The sequence below is a fragment of the Toxotes jaculatrix genome, chromosome 12 (assembly GCF_017976425.1).
Source record: "Toxotes jaculatrix isolate fToxJac2 chromosome 12, fToxJac2.pri, whole genome shotgun sequence".
Taxonomy (NCBI): domain Eukaryota; kingdom Metazoa; phylum Chordata; class Actinopteri; family Toxotidae; genus Toxotes; species Toxotes jaculatrix.
In genome coordinates this window covers 18,821,433-18,849,042 of record NC_054405.1, presented here as the reverse complement: position 1 = coordinate 18,849,042, position 27,610 = coordinate 18,821,433, and the positions used below count along the sequence as shown (strand labels likewise).

Sequence of the window (27,610 nt, the reverse complement as noted above, 5' to 3'; positions counted from 1 at the left end):
ATGACTGTTTACCAAAGTTGTGTTTAACATCCAAAATTTAGAATTGTATGTATTCACAGTTTATTGTAGTTGAGTCCAAAAGCTGTCAGTAACTATACACTGTATCTTTCTGCCCTTCAGAGATTATCCCTCAGCACACCTAGTGATAAAGTGGCAGTGTTTTCATAACCACTTTTTAAACTTAGTTTGAAAGCTTAACTGATGCTTAACAGGATCCTTTTTACAATGTGAAGAAGATCAGACTGGGCAGTTTTAAAACCAGGCAGTTTTAAAGAAATGTAAATTGTCCGCTGTGATATTGTTTTCTCATCAATTTAGCTCCCTACATTTAACATCAACAATTCATGACGTAATCCACAATGTAGCTGTAATATTTGGCAATTCTACACTACTCTAATTACAGTCACTACCCAACATTGAGCATAGTTTCCCTGTTGGTGTAAAATAGCAGTACAGGCAGAAATAAAGCAGTAGGCATGTGCATTTTTTTGTCCATGCAGAGCAGAAAACAAAGAGACATAAAGCTTGGTAACAGTGATAAGCTTGGTGTAGCGGAGAAGTACGAGATATGTTTGATGGGCACCGATAAAAACTCAGCAAAGCTTAAAATAAAATTGCCAACACAGATTATCGACGTTAACAGCAGTAAAGGTAAAGAAAAATTAGGCAAATCAAATCACTTCTGAAACATCTGCAAAGCACGCCACTGGCTGACAACCACTGGACAACCGGCCATAATGACAGCCAATATAGAAGTAGCTCTACTCTTATCCTGCATGAGTACTGCAGTGCTTTCCTTACACATGTGGAATGAATAACATTAACAATGACTCTGCTCCAGGAAATTTCCCTCTGAGACTTTCATGCACAAGGCCAAGGCAAAACTAATTGGAACAAAGCCATTTTTAATATTACTAATTTCACAATAGCTTTTCCTGGTATGACATGTCTACATGCCAGGTTTGAAAAAGAGACAGAGGGTATGCAGTGACACTTCTGCATGTATATCCCCTACCAACATTACTGAGTGGCAAAACAAGCTAGATCTGTAATATCTTGACTCAGTGTTTCTAAGTTTGTTTCCATTTCCTTAACATTTTTTTTTTACTTCACGAGAACACACCTGGCAGATGCTGAATGTTTGCTTTTGGCCACAAAGAGGTGGAGCAACCATTTCTGTGTGCAGTAACATCACATGCATACCCTCTGTAGGACAGAAAGACAATTCAAATTCATTCAAAACAATGGCACTGCAAGGTAAAGCTATTTTCCCTAAAGGACAGTGTTACTGTATACAACAAAACACGCCACAACGATTAGCTGAGCTGTTTGGCACATGAACAGTAATGATATGTTGGAAGGCATATGCACGATTTCTATGGTATTTCATAAGAAAATAGAAATGGTAAAACTTGAAGTCTTAAACAAAGGTCCATTCTGTATGTATGAATAAAAGCCCCTGTTCAACGTCTTCAGTCCAGATAATCTACTGTATTGATGCTGGAAAAAATAGATAAAGAAAAAAAGGCTCTGGTAGTGTGAGGTTCCATTTATGGTCTTTGCATTGTTACAGTCTTCTGAGGTTCATTCTGTAATTTACAGCCTTCTGAGTAAAGTTTGTGGTTGATGTTGTGCTTCAATATCATGATGAATGTCTCGGCATAGTCAGATTCCCCTTTTTGGTCAGGAAGTTGATGAAATATGTGAGTCTGTGCGTGGAGTGGTGTTTAGGGAGAAAGACAAGTGATAAAAACAGAAGGAGAATGGACACAGGCGTCATCTATCCTCTGTTCTGATTGGCTCTCAGCATGTCTCTCCCAAGATCCTGTGCAGGTCTTCGGGCAGAACACGCCCCTCTTCACCACGACTTACATTCCTCACCATCCTGTGATTACATAACACAACACGGCCTCAAAAACAGGTAACCGTTTCATTAAATCCTCATTCACTTTTTTCATCTCCAGGCTTGTTTGAGTTTGACTTTTAAAGTGGCCGTAATCATCGTTTCTGAAACACTTAGTGTGCATTACCACATTCCTGAAGAGTCCTCGTGGAGCAGCTCGATGACATCACCACAGTTAAAAATGATGTCATCAGTGCTGGCCATGCTGCTCTCTACCATGACCCTGTACCTGCCTGCCACCTGGAACAGAAGAAAGACGAGCAAAACTCAAGATGACAGCACATTTCAATACTTTTCCACATGAACAACAGTCCTGAACCTACATCTAATCAGCACACAAGGCAAAGTAATTGTCTTCATCCACTAAATGTAATGTCACAGTCACATGGTCCTGATTGGTCCTATTGATAGTCAAAAAGGCAAATATATTATGACAGTAGCAGAAATAAAAAACGGCGGTAAGAGGAGTCCAGTCCTACCTGGGTGTCAGCACTTGTGGTCTGTTAGTAGCTGGTACAGCCGCAAGGCTAGGTGATCATAAATTTCCCTCAACACAACAGAAAATCATTTCTCCGGTACTAACTGTGCCATGGCAGCAACAAAATCTCACCAGTGGCGAAGGCTGATCCTCCTCCTCTGAGTCTGATAGGTTGGAGAGGTCTGTAGCACCCCAGTCCTCCAGTCCTTCACAGATTGCCACTGAGTGGGCGGGGACAGGCCAACCTGCAGGTGAGACAGCTGAAAACTGTAGCACCATTCTCTTCAATCACTGATTTCATTTTATAGAACCTGATTTAAGCACTGGAAAACTGGGTTGGCTCCGGAATAGCTCAAGTCATCTTCAGGATAGAAACTACAGTTGTTAATTATGCATCTGAGTGGACCAGCATGATGTGTGGGGTTCCCCAAGGCTCAATCCTTGGTCCTCTTCTATTTAATATTTACATGTTTCCATTAGGCCACATAATACAAAAAATAATATCAACAATCATAATTATTCAGATGACACCCAAACTTACCTTGCTCTGTCACCTAATGACTACAGTCCCATAGATTCTCTATGCAACTTAAAGAAATGAATGATTGGATGTGCCTGAACTTTCTTCAGCTAAATGCAGACAAAACTAAAGCTGAAGCCTTTGGCACAAAAGATAAAATGTTGAAAGATAACATTCTTCTCAACTGTCTCTGAAAATCAAAAACCAAGTTAGAAATGTGATCTTGGAGTTAAATTTTAACAGTAATGTCAACACAAACACAAGACAAAAATATTATAAAGTGACTGCTGGACAAAGTAATTGATTTATGTTTATCTGTGTACATTCTGCTTGGTTTGAAACTGTCTCGGGGACTCACTGCGTCGAGGTGACTGAACCACAGGGTCTGAGTGGGCGGGACTAGTATGTATTGACTCCTCCCTCTGGAACATGTGGGAGTGGCTTGTTGCCGAGGAGCTGTGAGGAACAGGGAGACACGCTGAGCAGCCTCCCACCGACGCTCTGCCCCACGACACACACATCTCTGATGCACTAAACGGCATCACCATGGGAACAAGACACGACCACAACACACAAAACGAACAACAACAACAACATCCACGGTGTCACAAAACGAGCTCATCCACATTCTGTAAATTAATACAGCATTCCATTAAGTTCACAATCACATATATTTCAGTGTCTGATTTTAAAGGATGTTTGGGTTTAGAACTCAAATATCGATTATATCAGATAACACTGCAATATATGGAAAAATTATTTTGGGTTTACAGTATTTTACACACACAACAGGTCTTGATTAAACAGCATTTGCAAATAATCCAGTGGGCGTAACCTGCTTTAAGTAGCAGATGGGCGGAGTATGTCCCATATAGCCCGGGACACAGAATGAAAATTAATATAATCACAGGAGAATATTTGAACATCATTTTGTCTGAAGACATTAAAGCCTACCCATCTGCTAAATAAAGTAAATCATTCAAAAAGTGATAGACATTCACAGTGTCTCTTCCACCTTCTGTTAATAAGAATTAAAAAAGACCCACAAGACAGTCTATGATCATGATTATCCTATGCTCAGATATTTGTTAATGTATGTACTTAAAGGATACAGCTGGCATAATATTTATATTTATTGTCAACAAATTCAGTGAAAAGGCCAAAACCAACCCTGTGTTAGTCCATCTTTCAGTACTTTCTGGCTTCTCAAACCTCAAGCCAATTGGTTCCTTCTAAAAATTTAAATCTTTAAAAATAAGTCACAAATATACAGTTTAAGTTTTGAAAAAGGTTCTATAATCAGATAGGAAAATTACATTTGTCAGGGTCCATTTTCAGCTGTGGATTAATACACATTTGGTGCGCTAGTATTTGTGCAAAGTAAAAGTGCAGTAGCTATGGGAATGATTAAAATAAATAGACCCTGTAATAAAATTAATAATCAATTTTACATCCATTTTTAATAGACAATAAATAATCTACAGTTTCCACTTTTGTTGTAATAAAGGACCACATCACTCAGTGCAAAACTGAGGCTCACGGATGTGTTTTTACTTGTTTAAAATTCCTTTGTGTCTATGACGCTACTGGCTACACAGACTACTCTTAAGTTAGGAGGACCAGTTCATCGGTTGCTTTTGGTCGTTTCATGAAATTTGTTTACAATACAACAAGTTGCGAATTGTGTAGCTCAAACGACTCAGTCCTTCATCAAATTCATAACATGCTAGCATGCTATGAGTGAACAGAACACTGGACTCTCTTCAGAAAACTCACACACAAGCACATACTCACTTACATGAGCACAAATCATTCACTCGATTATTGACATTATCCTAAAGAACCTGTACTTCTATTACTAACAAGCATCTGACTAACAACTATAAGATCTTGGAAATCCTCTAATAGTGATCCATTAACTGACTTACTGTACAGTTTAGGTAGTTATCTCTTAAGAGACATCTGACAAGCCAACTCACTTTAATTGCCATTTACTCACTCTGTAATGTTTAGATGCTTGCTTAACCACAGGATCAATAGCATAACTGTCAACACTCTTCAGGACTGTTTAAGCAGCCAGGCAATATGTTAATGCAGTGGTTCTCGATTGTGGTCAATGGTTCTTTAACCTATCTACTCAGAGATTGTTACACACAGGGGAAACTCAGGGAATTTGCGAGTGGAATTTAAAAACCAAAAGCAGTCATAAAAACGGAGAATAGCTGCCCTGGTGCAAAAGGCTTTTACAGTAGATTCAGAGTGTAACGCTCCCTATGGGGCTGAAATCCAGCATGGACAGCCTTAAAGCCATCTGGAGGACTTGGCAATGTAGTCATGTACACTAGTTCTCCAGGGTAATGACAAAGATGATAATACACAACCACACACACACTGCACTCATAGAAGTTCATTCAATAACTTTAACATCCTGTGTACAGATAATCATGATGCTTTGTTATAAAAAATAATAATAACAGTTATACGACAGGGTGGCATGTGGGTGAAATTGAGGAGATATTTGATAATCAAATCATTTAAGAAATTGAATTTCCATCCATGAACAGTATAGCTGAGAAAAAAACATTTTCCTTAATTTATGCAGTTTTAAATCAATTTCTGAATTGAGACTGGATTGTAAATCAGTCTGCCCATTTCACCACCACACACCAGGAGGTCACAGACTGACACAGAGGATGATAGGGGAGGTCATGCAGAGAGAATCACCTGTCAGAGATGGGGTTGTCTGAAAGTGGTACAGGATGAGCCTCCTCTGAGAAAAAGAGAAAGGGCAGATGACACAGAGGCACAGCTGAAATTTAAGGAAATGCAAATGTACAAACAACAGACTCTGTTCTACCCCAATATTTTCAGGCAAACACTCAGACATCAGTTATTTCTCAAAAAAAGTCTACCTTGTTGGAAAGGATCAACAGTAAAGAACATAAGCTGACAATGAAAGAAGTTAAAAAAGTAGATCTATTCTGTATATACGCTGCATCTTAACATAAACAAATGAAAGTGGAAATGCAGAATCATAACAGCAATAGAAACCTTGACACAGTTTCTGCTGGTTGGTGAGAATTTTTCGAATCTCCGCCAGCCAGGCAACTTTGACCTCCACTGTGGGAGCCTAGACAAACACACACACATAACACACACACATAAAACAAAGCATAGACCACAACACCAGAGAGATGTGTGAGAGAAAGAACTAGAGGTCCAGACCCTGAAATTCTGTGAAACTGTAAAACAGACAGAACAAACAGAAAACAGAATGCAGACGATCAAACACCTGAACTATGTACACGACTTCTCTGCCACTGTACCAGATCTCAAATTTCTTCACATCTCCTTTCACAGTTTCTGTGATTCCCACTGCACTCATCTACAGAAAGAGAGAAGAGACATTCATTTCACCATAACCTGTCATGGTTAGAGATTTTGCACTGTTAATTTGATTAGAAATTGCAACCAGGGGTTATATCTAACAATAATATGTGGAGTAATTCAATGATTCCCAAAACTGCAGCCTCAAAAATGAATATTAAAGTTTAATCAACCTGGAAAAATAGCATATCAGCATAATAAAGGGAGGATTTATTGTAGGGCTGCTTAATTGGGTTGCATTTGATGTAGTGTAGCTAGGTATACCTAATAAAGTGAGTGTATTATGTATTGTTACTCTGAGGCAGGATTTGAAGCTGTAGAAGGGCGTCCTGTCGTGGTTGTCTTCGTCTCTGCGCTTGCAGAAGAGCAGGGCGTGGTCATAGAGGAAGAGATGTCTCTGCATGGGTTTGAATCTGGCCAGCTCTTTCATTCGCACCGCTGCCCTCTTATGGCTGATCCACACACTGAAGCCCCCCTGTAACACAACACGGCCCAGCTGGCTGAGGTCACCCTGGGACAGACAGGCAGACAGACAGGTGGACAGAAAAGTGTCATCCCAGTAAACACTAAATAAAGGCCAGTTAATTGTACATTTTCCAAGCTCATAAAACTTAAGAGATTAATTTCATAGTTGTCAATTTATGCCTGAGGTAACAGAAAACAATAGCAAATGGGAAATAAAATATTGAACATTAAATAAGAAAAACTGAGCTAAGATCAATGAAAAAGACTTAAAGAGAGAAAAATCATTCATTCATCTTCCATACCACTAGATCCGTCAGGAGAAAAATTATTCAATGGTTAAAAAAAAAGACGTACTTAGGACTTAAGTCACTTTGTTTACCCAGACGCTGCAGTCACAGCATAATGACGCATCATAAATCTGGCATCCAGTGGCATGACTGTCCACTCTAACCTATTTTATTGATTTGACCGGCTGGTACCTGATATCCTGTGATGGCTGTCTGATGCATGGAGTCGTTGACAGACTTCAGCAGCTCCAGCATGGAGTCCAGAGCCTCCTGGAGCTCACAGCGGTATCGCTCCTCCGTGCAGTGCTTCAGCAGCTCCTGAACAAGGACAGAGAAGCAGGTTGACAGGTCTGTGTTTTGCAGTTGATCTAATCTAGTTTGCCTGCATGAATGTCTGCACCTAAGTTTAACTGACTACCTGAATGTCTGCAACTCAGACATTAAGTTCAGACAACAACTCAACAAATCAGTTTTCTCTGGATAAACGTCTCTGTTTTATCTCTGTGTCTGTTCAAAATGTCTTCTTGTATATACATAAGCATTTAGCATTATTATTTGTCTGTATCTCAGCGTGTCTTGTTGTTGTTGGTACAACTGCTGTCCCTGTGCTGATTTCTCTTTGTCCATTCATCAGTCTGAGCAGCCAATGTCTGTCCAGACTGACTGACTTTAAAGCAGTGTTAAACTAATCATCACAGCTAATTTAGCAGCCACAGATGCATTTATGTATCAAGGCAGCAAAATCTTTTGTAAAATTACTGTTCCCCATTTTTTGGCTTTCATATTTTGCTGCCGATCGTTATGCAAAAGAAAAGATTGCCAGGATTTTCTGGAATCTGTATGGAATCTTGTAATCTCAAAACAATTCAAAACATTCATGTCTTTGTGTGAGAGGCACTTCTACAAGACTCTCCATCACTGATTGGATCAGATGTACAGAACCTTGAGAAGCAGCTGGTACTTGGTGAGGCGTTGGACTGGTTTCAGGAGGTAAGAGTCCAGACCCAGCTTGTGGTCCAGCTTCTTCTGGCATTCCTGCCGAGAGACAGCGAGAGAGAAACATTTTTGACGGATTTTGCTGTCTGGACTGCACGAGTCATAATTGGAAAATCCCAAATGACTACGTTCTGAAACTAAAAGATAAAACAGCAGCTTTTCTCAGGATTGTCAGACCTGCTATCTGCGCTAATGCTGTTGACCATGTTAAATTTACAGAGTGTAACTACCTGAAAGAAGGGCGAATCAGAGCACTGTCTCCATAGCAACTCAGAGCGAGGCTTGTTTTGGCAGTATCGCTCGTACACCTGGAACTTCTCTTTCTGCTCACACACAAACAAATGTACACTTAGATGTGTTATGTCACATCACTTCCCCTTAAGTCTTCATGTTTCTCCTCACATTTCCTCACCCGCTGTAGGAAGCAAGCCCCCACCCTCTCTGGCGTTTCTAGGCAACTCTGCAGATCCTGAAGGAAAATCCTGAATGGAGAATCCAACAGGAAAATGGCAGGAGAGTGGATTGGCATGAAGGGAAGGGGAGACAAGGACAACACTGCAACAGCTTGTGAGCTCAGTGTGTGAGTGTGTGTGTTTGTGTGTGTTTGTGTGTGGTTTGCCTGCTGTGGAACTGGTAAATCTCTGGCATGTTGCCGAACAGAACGTCCTTCTGGCTGCGCAGAGCTGAGGGAAGAAGATAAGACATGGATGGGTCCTCCATTTCTGCCCTGTAGCCCTGATTAGTGTAGAGGAGAGGAGAGGAGGGGAAAGGAGAGGACAGGAGAGGAGAAGGAATGACATAATATGAGAAACAAGAGGACACAAAGTGAAAAAAAGAAGAACTGGACAGATCAGGGAAAAACAGGAAATAAATCCTGCTGCTCTGCACTGTAAACTGACAAAAGCAAAAGTGCGCCATAAAATAATCTAAAACAAACTCACCAGAAGGACAGAGAGCAGTTCGTCCACATAGATCCTCTCTGTAGCTATCAGCTCCTTCATAATATGGCTACAGGGAGTGAGAATGAGAGAAAAATAAACAAAAACTTAATGCAAAGCTAAAGAAAAGACTTAATACTGCCATATAGTGACAAAGGCACAAAGAAAAGATGAAAACTGTGTAGGTCTCATACACACAGCTGCACACACAATCACAATCAGTGCATGAGTAGAGTCACAGGGCAAGCATTGGGTCATTGGTCAGGAGAGAAAGATTTCATACCGTGCGACCTGCTCTGGATTGTCTTCCACCTCTGAATCTGTTTCAGAACTGGGTCCATACAGACAGCTGCGGTTGCCTTGGTAATCATGCATCACCTCGATCTGACAAAACACACATGAAACAAGCCTGTCAGCTTGGACACACTATCCTAACACAACACACAAACTTTATCTCGCATGGCTCTACGGATGGCAATGTAGGTCTGTTGGTCCAGACTGAAATATTTTCATAACTATTGGATTGTTTGCGCTGACATTTGCTACACACATTCATGGTCCCCTGGGGATAAATTGTTTTGATCTCCTGACTTTTCACTTTTTTCCCAAATATCTGCAAAAAAAAAACATTCCTATGAGCCTCAGCTGTACTTTGTGCTTAGTGTTGTTAGCATTTAGCTCAAGATAGAAAGCCTCACAGAACTGCGAGTACAGCTAAAGACTGTCTTTTTTTAGCTAAAAAAATCAATACTCACAGTAAAGAAAATAAAAAATCTCTATGTTAACAGAACCGATGCACTCTCACACTCTCATGTGTGACAGGTGGCATAAAGTCTACTGTATTTCTATAGTTTATACATAACAAACAACAAAGTTAATTAAAAGTTCCCTTCAACAGAGACAGAGAACACACACACCTTGCGTTGGCTGTTGTTCCTTCTCACAGCTCTCTTACCAGGAAGAAGGTCAAAGGAAAACTTGGAGTTCAGGATGTTTAAGTCTACACCTGCAGAGAGTTTGACAGATCAATGTCTGCAAGCTTTTCCCAACTATTTCCCATGACAGCAATTATATATTTTTTCTAATGTCAGCACGTTCTGGAAAATTCTTAAAACAAGTGAAATTCCACTGAGGATCCATGTGAGGAAAAGAGGCTCGTACCATGTTTGGGGGAGAAGAGGGGGGACTTGCAGCGTTGCAATGTCTGGTCAGGTTCGGGCCTTGGGGCCACCGGCTGGATGGGTCTGACCTGCACATCCGCCAGCTTCCTCAGACACTGCTCTCTGTTTCTGATCATGGACTGCACTGAGTTCAGCTTATCTGTTACCATGGAAATTTGGGACTAGAAGGAAGAAGAAAGTGTAAGTTGAGGTGGGTTGTGGGTCATCTGTGTGTCTGTGTCAGTAGCGTTGGGTTACCTGAAGCTGTGGGGTGAGTATGGCTTCAAACTCCAAGCTCAGAGTGTCCCGGCTGTTTTTCAGTGCAGACGGCGCCCTCTCCTGGTGACAGCTCAGGTACTGCAGCGCTTCTTGAGCTCCTTCTCTGGTTTGGAACTTATCCACCATCTGACTTGCCAGCAGATAGGCTCCCTCATCACACCAGCGAAGCGCCTGCAGGCACAAAAACCAAAGCCACAACACTAGAAAACACACATGTGCATGACAGGTCTTACTGGGACAATATATGTTTTAAATTTGAATGAAACAAGGAAGAAAGAAAAGATTCACTGGAGGAACTTCAACTATTGTCCTGTTTTTGATCAACAGCTGTCTTTGAGTAGCACAAATCTAAGATGGAGAATAGACAGAGTTTGGTGGCACTGCATACCTACATTTGTGAAACATCTAAAAGCAAACACAGAGCTTACTGTTCTTGTGGTTTGTGCTGAAACCTGCATGGAAAACTGAGGGACCAAAATAAAGCGATAGCATTTCTTACCTCTTCAAGACGGTGCAACAAGTCTCGCGCTCGAATGAGCGAGGCCCGCTTGGTGCGAATGGCAGTGGTGATGATGTCACAGTGATGTCGCAGCTCATTGCAGCGCTGGATGATGAGCGCCAGGGCGTAGTGGTGGTTGGCGGCCAACTGATGACCGTGCAGGATCACCACCTGGGCACGAGCCATCTCCTCCTGATCCACGGACGCACATACAGATACAACCAGCACATTGACCGTTACAAGGAGAAAAGAGTAAGACTGGCAGAAGGTCAACAGACCAAAGAAAGAGAACACCACATCTCAGCCATGTGCATGTTGTGTGTTTGTTTGTAACCTGAGCATGTTTGTCCAGCGTCTCCAGGTCTTTCAGTAGTTGCTCTGTTTGAACCAACGTGGTTCCCACAGAGGCAATCTCCTTCTCCTGGGCAGAGAGCCGCTCCAGCACCTCGTCCATCTACACACACACAGAGTTAATCGTCGCAGCAGCGAAACACAGAGTCCAAACTGACATGATTCAAGAAAAGACAGACAACAGTGGTCACACCTGCTGGAAACTCATTTCATAGTTCAGCAGCTGGAGGTACTGCTGCAGCTTCAGGTGATGTTTCTCAAAGAAGCCATCGAACGCCTCCTCCATGTCTCTGAGCTGAGCCAGGAGCCTAAAACCCACATGCACACATGACACACAGACCTCCAGACAAGCCGCCTTTCTTTACCATATGTATTCAATTAGAAACTTGTCATGTCCAATTAATTTCTTTGTAGAAGATTAAAAAAAAACATCTGAACTCTTGTTGTACTGAAGTTATTCACTGATGCTGTACCTCTGAACAGTGTCCATATCTGCCTGTATTTCCCTCTCCTCCTCTGCATCTCTCTTAGAGGCCTTGACAGTTTCCAGGTTGGACAGCAGCAGGCGTCCTTCTTTCATCACACTCCGGATGTCGTCCTGAAACAACATGAAAAATAACAACAAAAGGAAAATGAAATCACGACACCAAACACAAAATTGGTGTAAAAAAACCCCCTCAGAAATAGAAATCAAACACAAAAACTGCCGGAGGTAGAGAGTGAGAATGAGAGTCAGGGGGAGGGAAGAAAGAAGAGGAACAACCTTCATCTGTCGGTATCGGTGTGTGTGTGAGTGCAGCAGGAACTCGATGGCGTTAGCTTCATCTGGAAGTTCAGTCTCAGATAGCTCTGATCCAAAGCCCTGCAGCAGCTGGGCAATCTCCTTCACTGTCACTGCAAAGGTCTCGATGGACTGCAGACACACACACACATTTCCACACATACTAAAAAAACAATTGAGCTTATACTGAACATTTCTAATTCGTTTGGGTTTGTTAAATTCAGTAGTTTAAGCCAAATTATTAAATTTAACTTCTTTGTCATTCAACGTATTCAGCAGCAACCTGCTCATGCTCTGGTGGACTGACATTAGAGCATCAGAGGTGTATACCGTGCGCAGGACGATCCAGTCACTATGGCAATACTCCACTTTTGCAGTGAAGTCTGATGTCAGGTGGTTTTCATCAATGTAGCGCAGAAGGTCACCAACTGAACGCAGCATCACCACCTAAAAACACAGAAAAACAAGGCATCTCACAGCCGCTCGGCCGATGCTGTGCTGTGTTTAACATCTGAACCCATCATTTTAACCAGAGCACAGACAGGGTTCTGTTGCATCAGATTTGGTGAAGTATAAGGGAACAGAAATCTTGTCCCACCCCTGAATTTTCTCCCACTGGCTCACCGGCATCTTTAATAGGAAGTCATCTTGGCTGAAGCGAAATCCCAGGTCAGTGCTTGAAGACGGACTGGGGGCAGAGCTTAACAGGCTGGTGGGGCGGAGCACCAAGACCAAATGCAGATTGCCTGGAAATGAGGTCTGAAAGAGGGAGTGTATTAGTATTGTATTAGTTTACTCAACATTGTAATATTATTAGATACTGTCAGGACTACTGAACAAGTCTCCTCATTCACTGTAAAGTCCAGTCTAAGTGTTTCTGTGCGTTTTGTGCAGTTAACTGCTTTGGGCCAGTGTGATTAACTACAACCAGCAGTATTCAGCTGTAGGTAGTGATATGGAACAAAATTATTCTGGGGACAGTCGTCCTCTCGTAACAGTGTGCATTTGTCCTCCACCACATGCCTGGATTATAGCTGAGGTGTACAAACTGGGGTGGTGATGGGGGTGAGAGGAGTCCGTCAGTCAGTCAGAAGTGTTGACAGCTGAATGATGTTAGTCGTGCAGTCTAGCAAAGCTCAACACAGTATCAGCATCTCTGTGTGTCAATCTGGTGAGTCCTACAGTGTCTACAGCTCTTCAGCAGGTCTGACAGTCAGCTCCTCTGCCTGACTCCGCTCTTTTGTCACTCTTCACTCCTTCACTATCCACTCTCCTCCCTTTGCATGCTTTCACCCTTCCTTGTAGCACAGACTGTGCAGTTTGTCCTCTGCAAACACAAAGTCATCATCTACATTATTACTTCTACAAGATGCTGCAGCATCAGTTAACACGTGGATTAATCAAAATATGTTCCCTTCATTTTTCTGTGTGTCTTCGTGCTCACTAGAGATGCAGCAGATGGTTGTTGAAATCCACAGCTGTGTCTGGTCATAATTCAAACGTGCATACTCCTGGAGCACAGTGGCACAACAATTAAAAGCCAGCCGTGGTGTTATATTACTTCCTCTTTGGACAAGTGACTACCGCAAGATTGATGACCACTGAGCAGATCACCAATCAATCACCACTCTTTCCTCACCTGCTTGACATGTTTTCTAATTATCTCTATGCCCTCTCCCCTCCTCCAAAGTACCTACTCACACAGCACACACACACATGAATAGCCTGAGGAGTTATTAACCATTATTAACCAGACTTTTACACTTAATTTAAACCTCTTCCACTCTAGATCAACTAGTAGTTGTGAGTTTAAAGCAGCATGCCGTTTGGTACGCTGCCTTCACCTCATCCCCAGCTGCAGTACATACACTGCCATGTGATAAAACAAACAAAATAACTTTTATCCACTTGCAAAAACAAGGCAACTGGTATTTTAGCACAGAGTAGTCTTTTTTGCTGACAGAGGTAAAGGAAACTTTGAAGCTTTCTGTGTTCTGGTGTTGTTATCATCACATCTAATGGCAGCCCTTTGTTCAAAAACAATGTGCATGTAAATATTCTTTCAAGTCCTCATAGTGAACCTTTACTTTTACTCATATAGCAGCCATGACGGATGTTGTTGATGACTGCAGTCTTTTCAGCACATCTGCATCATTCCACAACTGCATTTAGATGTGTGGGTTATTTGAGACATGGGCCTTATTCCCAACTCCCTGTTACATAAAGCTTTACATCTCAAACACACTCCACAGTTTCAGACTGCAGAGCCAAAGCTTATACAGCCTCTTGCTGTTCTGCACCTGCAGTTGCAGTCCAAATACAATCACATATGCGCATACACACACACACACAAACACACACACACATACACACACACACACACACACCATACGAACACGTTTGTCATTGACCTGTCCTGGTGCCCTACACAGACTCTTAACATCTGAATCTGACCAGGCTCTTACGCGAGAGACATGTTAAATATCGAATACCGTTTGCACTGCACTGTGAGCACATCCCAACCTCAGTGTCGCAGTACTGAAGTGATTCAAGAACAGCTAGTCTACCTCTCCTCATCTCTCTGCTGCAGTATCCTCGCCGCCCCGTTTGAAGCCTCCCACCTCCCCACCTCCCGGCGGAGCTTACCGCGGCCCGGCGCAGACGGGGGAAGCCCCGTAGCGGGTTAGACTCAGCCATGGCTTTTGACGTTTCCCTGTTCTCCCCCCTCTTCTTCCCGAGCTCGGGAAGTCTGCAGCGGGACGAGGTGTCGGGAGCGAGCAGCCGCAGCGATGGCACGGTAACCTAGACTGCAGTGTCCGGGCGGGCCGAGCGGCGCGCTGAGTGCGCACCTCAGCAGACGCACTTCTGCTCTGGACCAGGATGATGGGCTGTGTTTCACTCACCTGACGTCAAAGCCAAAATAAGTTGCCCTCTCCTAAAAACAAAAAAAAGTTAAGTTAAATCATTAGTGAAGTTGATGTGATAGTGATTTAATTATTACGTCGCTGCAAAAAATAAGGATCCTGTTATGAAATATGAAAAACATTTTCGTCCGTTTTTGTACTTGAAAATTACTTTTTTTCTGCTTAATGTAAAGATAAGGAGGAATTAAATACACTATGAAACACTGAAACTCACACAATAAAAGGGGAGATAGGCAAAAAGTGGGATGGAATCATTCACTTTATCCGCTAGGTGGCGCTTGAAGCTCAGGAGACTGTGAATAGCCACCACTGGTTCACCTTTCGGCAGTGTTAGATTAACCAGTTTGTGCAAACAAAATATTGCTGGGCCCATATTGACAAGCCCCTGGGGTTTTTGAGACCCTCACGGGGTCTAGGGCCCTGGAGCAGTTGCCCACTTTTCCTAATAGGTAATCTACATACATACATACATACATAAATGAGGAAAATTAGAAAATTAGTATTTACTTGTATGGGCTCGTTTCACCTTTACCACCTTTTCTCATCCCTGTTCATCTGATGTTGTTTGGTTAATGTGTATTTGAACTCAATTAGCTTTCTGTCATGTACCTCGTCATCTTATCTGTGAGCATCGTTTCATCTCATCTCATTCTGTCCATATCTCATAAATGAGTTATTGTGCTGGATTTCCCTTTTGGCTGGTACTCCTCATGAGACACTTCACATCATTATTAGTGTGTTTGGCCTTTAAAAAGGCTCAGCTGCCCACAGTGCCTCCACTCCGCTGCTCCTAAATAAAACCTCTCAGCACATGGGAACAGTGACAACTTGGGCTTTAGTAATTGGGTGCTAAAATGAGATTTGTTTCACTCTATAAATATTTCTTGTTTCTAACAAACCAAGCACGTGCCTGTTACCTATTTACATCAAACTGTGCTATGTTTTTCAAAAGAGGAGATTCATTTTATATTGCAAATGCAAAGTTTGGGTTACAATGAACACAAAAACAAAACAGCCTTTACATGTGAGCTAATTTAGCACACCTGATAGTGGGATTGAAATTTTAGTTTAAGAGTAATTCCAGGTAACTCATTGTACTGGATTCAAATGGTCCTTCGGGCACATGCCGCCTACCTTAATCACTTAAGAGCAGCAGAGTAACGCAACAAATGCAGTATGTGCGGTGGAGAGATAGAGAATGTTCAGCCAACGTCTTAGTCTCTAATATCTTTTTCAGTCAAACCAAATCAATGTTTCCAATGCAGTGGGTTTTAAAACATTCTTTGCCACTATTTTTGATTTAATTCTATTTTTTGATATGATTATATTATCAAATGTTTTGACTGAGATGTACATATAACACCCACACCAACATTTTCAGATAATGCTTGGTATCTACCATGCCAGTGATTAGATAGACCTCTTTTCTCTATCCCTCTCTTGTAATTTAAACACAAATGAGCATGACCTTTTGTCTTTCAGTAGTGTGTTCAGTGGGGAGATCCTCCTCAGAGAGAATCACACTGTGTTTGGGCTGGCAATCAAAAGGCTGAGAGCCAGAGAAGTCACAGTTTCCTGGAAACAAACTGCACTGCAGACAAAACAGTGATTAGTACAGAGGCAATGTGACCTGTACAAAATAACCCTGAGCCTACTATTTATATTTTGTTTTAACTTCCCCAGATCACAAATAGGTGTGGTCAGAAATGATACTGTGAAGGCAAGAAAGTTCAAATAACCATGGAAATGTTGGTCTGCTTCATTAAATAATCAACCTGGGGCTTTGTTTATCTCATTGCTTCGTTTAAGTTAAAACAGCTTTTACAAAACACTTAACCTGCACGACCTGTATATTTTGATTTCAGCGAACTAATTAACTCAGTTAAGCCATGGTCATCACAACACGGTAACCCTTGCCTTGTGGGGCGTCCCGGTGGCCTTGAGGTCACTGGTGACCTTGGCTGGATTACTGCTAAGGCCTTTTGTCACATCTTGTTAACTGTTAAATAAATACATTGTTTTTATTTTGTTTTATTAAAGTTTCTTTTTTTTTAAAAAACATCATCTAGTTGTCTTCATCGGTCAGTTAAAACCACAAGCCATGCCTCCATGGTAGTAAGTACATACCTCTACTTCATTTATTCCTGTGCAATATTAAATTAGATAATACAGTTTAAAATGTCACTGCTGCTTTAAAATTAAGTTTTGCAGATTTAACATTGTAACACGAGCTTGTTATAATGGACCTGTCAAAGGATTTGTGGGGTTTCAAAGGTCAAAGGGGAATCATTCTGGTGATTCTGCCTAATCTCTGGCACGTTACTGAGACACCGTTGAATAAGACAGCTTACTCTGACGCTGCCGTCGATGCTCCCATCATCTGCACTTTAACAGGACTGGAAGCCCTTAATCTGCTGAGATCAGACAGACTGAAATACTGAGAATCTCCACACCGCAACACAAAGACCAAAGAATACTATACGCCCACTACTTCACACACATTGTTCCAAAACAACAATTTTAAATGGTTTATTAGATTTGGTGGTTGCTTGAAAAAACATGCTGCAAATGGTATCTTGAGGCAGTTAAAATAAAAGCTTTTGTTTAGTGTTGTGTCTTTGAGCAAACACACTTACTTTCCTCACATCTTGGCAGGAGAAATGCCTCTTGGGTTTAAGATTATTGTTAAATAATTAATACGCAATGAGGAAAGATTATTTACATTCCTGTTCTCAGTTAAGGACATGGCATGAACCCCTGTTTAAAACAGGTGCAGCTCACGGATATATCAGACTAATAATAGCTGTTCTAAAGGCTAGGTTAGTTAAGATGCAGGGCGAGATTATCAGCCTACTACTACCACAGCCATGTGGAGACCATGTAGTTCTATGTCTGTCCCTGTGATTTAGCTGGCTGGTATTTTTAAACCCTTTGTAGTCCAGAAAAGCCATCCGCTGATTGCTTAACTGGATTATAAAGCAGGCAACGACAGCAATAATGAAGCGGTTAAATCCGAATGATGCACAGAGAGTGACTGCAGGTATAAAAAGGGAGATAAACAGTTGCGGACCGCACTGTCAACTTACCCTGACACATTCCACCAAGATCCCAGACAACTGAGGAAAGGTAAGACTTTTATATACATGTGGATGGATGCTTGGATGGATGGATGTTGGGATGGATGCCTGGATGGATGATGCCAAAGCTGAAGAAAGCTCCTGTCCGAGTTTTCACCTGGAGTCTAAGATGCATGACTTTTTTGAGTAGTTTACACTGATGAGGAAAAACTACGAGCTTATACTTGATTACATACAAACAAAGTGGTTTAAGAGTCACTGCTTTTACCAACTGGCCTGAAAATCACATGAGTAATTTTACACCCTGTGCTTAAGTGGATGCGTTGATTGTCATCCTTTCAATTACACTGTGGAGTATTTTACAGGCCATTTGTAATAAGCCTTCAAAGTCTCTAAAATAAGTTCTATTGTCAATTTCTACAAGAGATAAATGCATATGAGAAATATTTGTGATGCATGTTATGGGTAAACCATTATACCACCCTGGTCACAAAATGTAAACGATCTCTGTTGTTGAATCACAGATTAAAGCAGCAAAAAATGTTCATGGTGGTTTCACAGTTAAATATTTTGCCTGATCTGATCAAGTGCAACCCTGATTCAAAAAGTTCAAATGCAGACACTCAAAATGAGCAAATCACCAGTTTTCTGTAGTTTTCCCTGTGTGAAATACTGTCTGAAGATGAACTGGGTTGATTCAAGGAGAATTCTGACAGACAACAGCCAACATCAGACAAACTGAGCAAGGTTAGGTTAGGTTAAAAAACATTTAACATTACTGGGTAGGCTACGCAAAGTGGTTGCTAGAATAACAGTAAAGCATGATTTTGTTCATTACTATTTAAATAGGATTATTTAAACAGGCAATCAGAATGACGGAAGGAGGTTGTGTTGTTCCTCTACATGGTGCTGAAATACACATGCAGCCCATGTTCCTGAATCTGGCTCATTTGAACTGGAGGTTCCTGCTGAACTAAAACAGTTACAGTTCTCCTTCATGCATTTACCCACCACAGCAATCTCTGTATCTCTGTGCACCTTTAAAAAAAAAAAAAAAAAGAGGAAAATGCAGAGTATATCTGTATTTATATCTGTATTCATTCTTTAATTCCCTTTCTACCACAAAGAAAAATTGTTGTCTCATTAAGTGATCCCCAATACTAAGATATGCAGCCTAAAATGTACAGTGGTACATGATTTGTTTCAATACTCAGTAGCTATTTTTTCATAATGCAGTCAGTGCCCCCAACTTTTTAAACGTTTACTAAATGTGTTTTTATCGTTAAATTCACATAGAAGCTTTTTAAGACATGTATATATCTGCAGAACTGTTGGTGTGTGTTATGGAAAGGAAACAATTAAGTTTTTAATTAACTCCAGTTGATTTTGAAATCTTTAATAAGGAACAATGAAACAAACACTCACAGCTCTCCTAATCTTTCTTTTACAATCCTCATTACAGAGCTATAGAAGGTTACAGTTAGGACTTAACGTCTCATTAAGTCCAGGAATACTTTGGCAAGTCACTGAATGGGTTTCATCCATTTAACTGTCCTTGAATAGTCCAAACAAGCAACAGCTTTGGCACTGCATTTACATTTGAGGGGAACACATAACATAATCTGACATTATCTTGAGTGCCATGTAAATCTGACCAGGAGTTTGGTGTGACACCTGTGTCTGTCGGACAGGAGCCAGTTAGCAGATACAGAACAACAGATAACAGCTTTGGCTCAGGAGCCCTCACACTGATGGTGTAATCTTATCACAAGGGATTAACCTTCTGTACCCTCAAAACAAAACATCACTCCGGCTGGCAGAGAGTTGACAGTTGGTGAAGGATCAATGTCTTAATCCCAACATCTGACTGATGCTATGACCTCCCAATGACCTAAAGATGCATCTTTTTTTTCTTTTCTCCCAACAGAACGCTTTCAAAGATCTTCCAGCAATGGCAAAGTAAGTGTTGTTTTCCTTTTGATGTTTTCTTTCTCTCCCCCTGTGCAGCTATTAACACTGCACAAACAAACACAACTTTCCAAATATGACAATCACAACTGTATAGTGATGGGAAGATTGATCTTATTTGCTGAAGAGAACTGAAAAAAAATGAAAAGCTGGCATTAAAACCAATAATTGCTCTAACCAGGGTCAGCCAACTCCTAAAAGAGACAATTAGTTTTAAGTTATTTATTTAAGGTGTGCAAAGGCTTAGTCAGTTGATGCACTAGTTCAAACATGGTCTGAGACAGTAGCACCTGTAATGAGCTATTTGGGATCACACCAGTAATCAGCTATTTGGGAACCTTGTTACACCATTTGTAGCTCCCTCACCTGGGCCAGCCTTTCAATCCGGGATGGATGAGGTAAAGCTGCTCCACACTTAGCTATTCCTAACTGGATAAAAGGGAATAAGGGATTACTGCCCCTTTTTCTGCATGCTAAGAAACCTAATTTACCTTCAGAGTCTAAAACTGTTCATTATTTCATCGGGATGATTCAGACAGTAAATACTATTACTGCTCCTGTCTTTGCTGTGCTATCAAAAACAAAAGGTTCTGCGACTAAATTCAATAAATAAATAATAGAATTCACATATAAATCCTATTGTCAGGAGAAAAGGAAATGACGGAGGACATGATAAAGGAAGATAAATTAAGGGAAAAAAGCCATAGTCCTAAAGTGCTTCTTGATTTCTTTTTTTCACAGGGTTTTCAAGAAGACCAGTGGAAACGGAGGGGTAAGTCCACATTTGGATTGAGTTCTTCTCTTGTGTTATTTTTTTAAATATATAGTTTATATATATGGACAAAAGGGAATATATATATATATATGCTTTCAAAAGAGTTTGAAACACTCAGCTGTTTTCTGTCCCTTCTGTCTCTTAGCTGACCCTCTACCTGGGGAAAAGAGACTACGTGGACCATGTGTCCACAGTGGACAAAGTTGGTATGTTCCTTTGTCAGTGTGTGGTGCATGTGTCTGTGTGTTCAGCCGATTGAGGGTGAAAAGTATAACAATGTCTGTGATACTGCTAAATTTACAGATGGTGTTGTAAAGCTGGACCCAGCAGATTTTGGAGACAGAAAAGGTAACATCATGAAAATTCCACTTTCAAAGCCCTGAACAAACAAAACCCTCCCAAGTCAAGTCACTTGGAGATGGAAGACAGTAAAATAATGAATCTACTGTCATGTGTTGACAGTGTTTGTGCAGCTGGCATGTGCCTTCCGTTATGGTAGTGACGACCTGGATGTGATGGGCCTGTGCTTCAGGAAGGACATCTGGATCCAGCAAGTCCAGCTCTACCCTGATGGCCAGAAGCCCTCTCTGAGCGCCATGCACGAGACCCTGCTGAAGAAGGCCGGGGACAACGCACACCCTTTCACTTTTGAAGTATGTGGCAAGTGTAAAGAGTGTAAGATCTCATGTGATCAGTTTAAAATGAAAAGTTTATTTTACAACATGATTCATAACCACAACACTATTACCTATTAAATAGGCGAATGCATTTGGCATCATGGCAGATTTATGTTTGATATATTCTTAATTAAAAATGTATTGAATCAGTTTGAAATAGGCCATTATTTCCCTTTATTGTGCATAGAATAAAACACATGAAACACATCCTCAAATTCACACGACAATTGGCCGAATGGGACCTTTGGCTATAAAAGATAGACTAACCAGTTTGAACTCCGATATCTTGATTCCAATTAAGCTGCTTGAATGCAAGCTCTGAAAACATGCTTTATTTTGTATGTAAATAAATTAAAAAAAAATACTCATCTGTTTAGTTATAAATGTTCATCTTTCTCTACAGATTCCCAGCAACCTGCCATGCTCAGTTTCTCTGCAGCCTGGACCTGATGACAAGGGGAAGGTAACTCTCATGTTAATCTGCTAACACCGTTCACCTTTACAATAAGATAGACTGCATCCCATAACCTTAGTTTGTAGGCAGGTATATTAATTGTTGCCACTGGTCAGTCTAATAGGTTTTATTTTTGCTTTGCAGGCTTGTGGTGTTGACTTTGAGGTCAAAACGTACCTTGCCAAGGAAAAGAACAACCCTGATGAGAAGATTGAAAAGAAGTGAGAACCCTTTCATTCGCTGTCATTTTCACCATCTCTTTGTATTCACTCATCTTTTACGTGTTTGCGTTACTATTCTGCCCAACTAACATTTTCTCTACTCCTTTCTTCTCCTTCCTCCATCTCCCCTCATTCTGTCTGACAGGGACACTGCTCGCCTTGTCATCCGTAAAATCCAGTACGCTCCCTCTCAGGTGGGAGCAGGACCCAAGGCTGATATCTGCAAGAGCTTCATGATGTCCGACAAGCCTGTTCATCTAGAAGCTTCGATGGAAAAAGATGTACGATGCCAACATTTTACAAATAAATATCTAAGAATCTTACTACATTTTTCTGCTATCATAAACATTTGTTAAAATTTCCAGATTGAGTCTGAGTGCAGACTGAGAGCATGTTATTCTATGTTGTTATTCCATCATTCCCCACCATTAACTGGTTGTCTCCTGGTTTTGACCACAGCTCTACTTCCACGGTGAAGACATCCCGATCAAAATCAAAATCAACAATGAGAGCAACAAAACAGTCAAGAAAATCAAAATCACTGGTGGGTACTTCTGTTAAAAGGAATAACATGGCTGTCACTGAGAGAACAACACCATTATTTTTGTCTCACTCTGTCCTTCTCTCTGTCTTCATTCCTCTCCCCTGGCAGTGGACCAAACCACAGACATTGTCCTCTACTCAGCGGACAAATACACCAAGAGTGTCCTCAACCAAGAGTTTGGGTATGTGGACAGAAAAGTACTGAAAGTACTGAACACAAAAGCAAATATCAAACGTTGAGAAGTATCACAGAAGTCGTGACGGATGATGTGTTTGGGTATTGATTTGTTTGTGTTTCATCCTCCATAGAGAGTCAGTGGAATCCAGTAGCACCTACGAGAATACTCTGACCATCAAGCCCCTGCTTGCTGACAACAAGGAGAAAAGAGGTCTGTCTCTGGATGGACGACTGAAGGACGAGGACACCAACTTGGCCTCCACCACTGTGTAAGTATATAAACACAGCAGATTGGACTAAAGTGGGATTTGCATGTAATTCATTTGATTACTGCTGGAAAGTCAGGACAATAAGGGATATTGACCTAAGTAGTCGTCTCTTCTGTTCCCGACAACGTTGCACTTTTGCACACACATTTTATCATTTTGTAGTTTTACATTTACAGTAGTTTTTTGTGCATGTAAGTCAGTGTCCATGATGTCTTGTAGTAGTAAACTAAACTAAATTAACCTTCTTCTTCTTAACCTTCTCATTAACCTTCTAATCCCTTAAATCCTTGTAATTCTTCTTCTTTACAGGCTGCGACAGGGAGTCGAAAAAGAAGTGCTGGGAATCCTGGTTTCCTACAAGATTAAAATTAACCTCATGGTGGCCGGAGGAGGGTGAGTGCTTGCTTTCGTTAAACCTCAGTTAACAATTAAATGGGGTGAGATTAACCAAAACTAACTTAAGATTAACTCTTGTCCTCATGTAGCCTTCTGGGTGGCCTCACTGCCAGGTGAGTACCGTCTATTAACTATTATGTCACGAGCCATACGGCCAATTAGCAGTGATTATTATTTATCTGTATGAGTCTGATTGGTTGGGTTGTTTTGTCTGCAGTGATGTCACAGTGGAGCTGCCATTGATGCTCATGCACCCCAAGCCTGAAGGTAGTTTTGTTTTTTGTTGTTTTTTATATTTGTCTTCACGGCATATGTTACTGATACCAGTGCACCTCCCACCATGCACTACCGTCTCATCCTGCTATTTTCTTTCTTCCACTTTAACCTCCCTCCAAACTGAGCAGAGTAAAGACTGAGCATCACTGTGAGTGTCAAATCAGTTTTCAATTCATGGCTATCACCTTGAAATCATAGTTAACATTTATTGCACTAGTTAGTTGGAAACAAATTTGATTACATTTTGTAATCTGTCTTTTTTTATTTGTACATTTTTTATGTTATTCTTTTTACAGTGTCTGGAAAGAAAACTCCCCTGTAGTCAAGGTGAGGTTCATGCACAGCACAGTTCAATAAAGTCAGCTCTGTTGTGAAAAAAAAAAAAAAAACTTGAGTATGATTTTCTGTTATTTAAAGGTTGGAAACAATTTTACTATATAGAAGGCTACTGTAAATGAAGTTCAGTGTTCATCAACATGACAGATGTGTTACACAGCATCAATGTGGCAAAGCTTTCAGGTGATAATTGTGTTAATTTTGTGTAAACTTCTCTTTGTGCTCACTTCTTTTCAGAGCGGATGTTACCCTGGAGGTTGAGAAGAAACCCACATAAAGACAGGAAGGCAACAAGGGGAAGCGACACAAAAAAAGGAGAGGAAGAAGAGGAATGTGACTGGCGTAATGAAATCAAATATCAATAACCAAGCAACTGAGGAGAATGACCTTTTCAGCACACCAAGGATATTCGTAAAGATGTAACATCTGCCCCTTCACAGATTTAGTTGTCCTTGTTTTTGTTGTTTAATTCATGTCATTTAGCTGTAGAGAAAGTATCTAGACTGCAAAGTAAAAATAATGGGGGGAAAAAAACCCATTTCACCTCACTTCAGAGTATGAGTGAGGGAAGATGAAAAATCAGGTTGATGCCCATGAAAGCCAGTGTGCTGAGGACTGAAGTGCAAGACTCACTGTTATATTGAATGATACTTTTTTCTTTCTGTGAAATGTACCAGTTTTTGTTTTTGACTGGCTGAGACAAATAATCCAGAATACAATAAAATCATTATAAAAACAGGATTGCTGTGGTGTAGGTTTTTTCTGTCTCATCAACATGTTGCTGGTGCTTCTTATTCTTTGTATTTGCAGTAATGATACTGGTAGCAGGAACTTGATGAAGTGGCAGATATACTAGCAAAGGACAGTCAGACAGGAGGGTACCATAGAGATTTCATTCAGCAGAGCAGAAGCAAAAGGAACAACATTATTAAAGACTAGTAACGTAACTGGGATGAGGAAAACACAGGGTGACATTTTATGCAGCTCAGAAGAAAGTGGGTGCCATGCGATCTGCAGGAAGAGACGCCAAGGAGGAACGTTAGGGGGACGGGACTCTAAACAAAACAATACATCTAACACGTAAACAGCCATCTGGTCTGGTATGAGCATTGTCAAACAGAGGAGTCAGGAATTAATCTATTACATCATTGCCAAAAATATGCTTCAAGAAGACAGACACTGAAAAGGCAACTCAGAAAGCAACAATTGCTAGAATGCGGTGTTAAACACATATAACTACAGTTTTGTAGTTCACTTGAGAGGAACTGGATTAATAATTTATTTATTTTTTTTTTTTTTTAGGTTTCAAGTAACTATCTCCAGCACTGGTCCAAACTCCAGCATTGTGGGTGTCAGCCAGGCAGTAGAAGGTGTTTTATGCGCAGGTTTCCGCCTGCAGGGGGCCACAACAGCACCTCTGCTGAGACGCTGCTCTCTGACCAGCGAGGAAGACGACGGCGCTGACGTCATCGCGCACAACGTGTGGCTCCGGAGCAACATGGCTTTGAATGGAGGTTTGTGAACTTACAACCAAGCTAACTTTGACATTTCTGCCATTCGCGCTCTCTGTTAATAAAGCGCGGTGTTTTGCGCAACCTATGGGCAGCGATTGTGGTGTGTAATTTTTATTTTTCTGCTAATACTCCTCGTCGCCACCTTATACATGTCGTGAGCTAGATGTTAGCCCGGCTGCTTTGCTAGCTATCTTTTCGTAGCAGAGCATTGCGGCTAATCTAATCACGCTTTAAAATAACGCGGCTTTGACCAAAGAATTGCCTAATAAGTGCGAATATCGTATAACATTTAATGAGTAAAATCGGTAAAGTGGCAACAGAGATATACGCGCTCACTTTACAGCGGTGCTAAGAACTGTTTATAAGATGTGTTACAGCAAACTCACTTGGGTGTTATGAGGATATTTGCAGTGTATTTGCAGTCCGGTTATATTAAACCAGCACTTTGTTACTGACCCCAGATGACGAGGGCTTTGAGTGGGAGCCTCCAACAGAGGCGGAGATGAAGGTAATCCAGGCTCGCAGGGAACGACAAGACAAAATCAGCAAGCTGATGGGAGACTACCTGCTCAAAGGATACAAGATGCTGGGAGAGTGCTGTGATGTGTGTGGGGTGAGTGGAGCGGACTTTTGTTGTGCCTGTGAAAGTGGTAGCACCTTGATAATGTAGAAAATGTGGAATGGCATAACATTTGTTTTGTGTTTCCAGACTATTCTTCTCCAGGACAGACAGCAGAAAAACTACTGTGTTTCATGTCAGGAGCTGGACTCTGATATTGACAAGGACAACCCTGGTATATACAACACACACATATACTTTAAATGCACAAACCAGCTGCCTGGTGTCTTCTGTCAAATGTCTTGTTTTTTCCATCACTGCTTATCTCACCTTTTGCTTTTTGTAAATTGTATTTGCTCTTGGTCTCCCTTTCTTCCTCTCTCCACTCTCCTCTCAGCACTAAATGCACAGGCGGCACTGTCCCAGGTGAGAGAAAGGCAGCTTGCGGCTCATTCTCCTGCACCATCCCAGGCCCCTGAAGTCAATGTAGGCCCCAGCAACAGTCAGGCAAGTGTGTCAGTTCCACAGCCCAGACCGGAGCACTGTGAGGGGGCTGCAGCAGGAGGAAGAGCCTCTCTGCTTCCACCTGCTGTCCCTTCTCCTTCGCCTACAGCCTCCACCGCAGCGCTGGCGCCAGCTCGTCCCCCTGTTTGTCCACAGAGCACTGCCGTCCGACCTGTGTTGCAAGAAGCCGAGGAAGCTGTTCTAACCAAACTTCGCTGGGCCACCACCCAGCTACAGAGCTCAGCCTCCCTAGAGGCAAGTATCCAGCTCTGTAGCCTCATCACCAGCTGTGCCAACTCACTGCGCAGCCTCAAGGAGCTCAGTCAGTAACCATCATGGACTGGTTGAAACCATGGAGTAATGGGAACGCTGTTTCTACTTGCCTCTGTCTTGGAATACTGACTCTGGTTTGCTGCTTTGCAGCATCACCCTTTGATTGAATCCTTGCATAGAGCTCAATTCAAAATTGGTAAGAAAATGCACTTGAAATGGGATTTAAGTGTCAAAAGTGCACAGGTTACTCTTGAGTTAACATAACCATACCATCGGCAGAAATATCATGCTCCTTAATATGTTCATTTGACTGTTTGTCAACTCCTAAGTTATGATTCAGTTATTTAAAAAAAAAAAAAAATTCTCCTGATTGGTTGTTCTGTAGTATCCCAAAAACGGCGTAGGTATGCAAATCACAAAATTCAAACAAAAGGTAAAATGCTCATGCACACCACTGCATAGTTGTGTGCACACAAATGAGTCTCTGTGCTGACATAAAACACATTGCTAGAATGTAAGTCATTGGTTAAAATGTTAGCCTGTTGTTATGCGGTTGTTAAACACACCAGTCCTCTAATCTGACCACGCTTCTTCACACAGACACAGGTACATTTTTCGGTTT

The 27,610-nt window shown here is 41.4% G+C and overlaps 3 protein-coding genes across 4 annotated transcripts; 2 read left to right on the top strand and 1 right to left on the bottom strand.

Annotated features, from left to right (window-relative positions):
- Nucleotides 1-1,803: 1,803 nt before the first annotated feature.
- LOC121190533 (proto-oncogene DBL) lies at nt 1,804-14,741 on the bottom strand. Its single transcript, XM_041051336.1, has 26 exons — nt 14,691-14,741; nt 12,669-12,803; nt 12,375-12,491; nt 12,027-12,176; nt 11,737-11,861; nt 11,457-11,571; nt 11,247-11,366; nt 10,913-11,104; nt 10,393-10,584; nt 10,136-10,316; nt 9,892-9,980; nt 9,258-9,358; nt 8,978-9,044; nt 8,656-8,771; nt 8,449-8,518; nt 8,267-8,359; nt 7,983-8,075; nt 7,233-7,358; nt 6,584-6,799; nt 6,194-6,286; nt 5,953-6,031; nt 5,626-5,671; nt 3,260-3,357; nt 2,514-2,626; nt 2,031-2,143; nt 1,804-1,885 (listed from the first exon to the last, which is right to left on the bottom strand). The coding sequence occupies exons 1-26, from the start codon at nt 14,739-14,741 to the stop codon at nt 1,804-1,806; spliced, it is 2,973 nt and encodes a 990-aa protein (XP_040907270.1).
- arr3a (arrestin 3a, retinal (X-arrestin)) lies at nt 14,740-24,124 on the top strand. Its single transcript, XM_041052082.1, has 16 exons — nt 14,740-14,841; nt 19,973-20,004; nt 20,755-20,785; nt 20,934-20,994; nt 21,092-21,136; nt 21,251-21,441; nt 21,869-21,928; nt 22,064-22,140; nt 22,286-22,421; nt 22,600-22,684; nt 22,793-22,865; nt 22,993-23,130; nt 23,440-23,523; nt 23,616-23,639; nt 23,744-23,793; nt 24,099-24,124. Exons 1-16 carry the CDS (start codon nt 14,740-14,742, stop codon nt 24,122-24,124), a joined length of 1,215 nt encoding a protein of 404 aa, XP_040908016.1.
- Nucleotides 24,125-25,599: 1,475 nt separating this feature from the next.
- Nucleotides 25,600-27,401, top strand: znrd2 (zinc ribbon domain containing 2). 2 transcript variants are annotated; one of them, XM_041050752.1, is made up of 4 exons: nt 25,600-25,652; nt 26,114-26,265; nt 26,362-26,446; nt 26,609-27,401. In XM_041050752.1, exons 1-4 carry the CDS (start codon nt 25,637-25,639, stop codon nt 27,043-27,045), a joined length of 690 nt encoding a protein of 229 aa, XP_040906686.1. In that variant the 5' UTR covers nt 25,600-25,636; the 3' UTR covers nt 27,046-27,401. The 2 variants fall into 2 exon arrangements, with proteins under 2 accessions (XP_040906686.1, XP_040906685.1); XM_041050751.1 differs by lacking the exon at nt 25,600-25,652 and adding an exon at nt 25,663-25,752.
- The last annotated feature ends 209 nt before the right edge of the window (nt 27,402-27,610 follow it).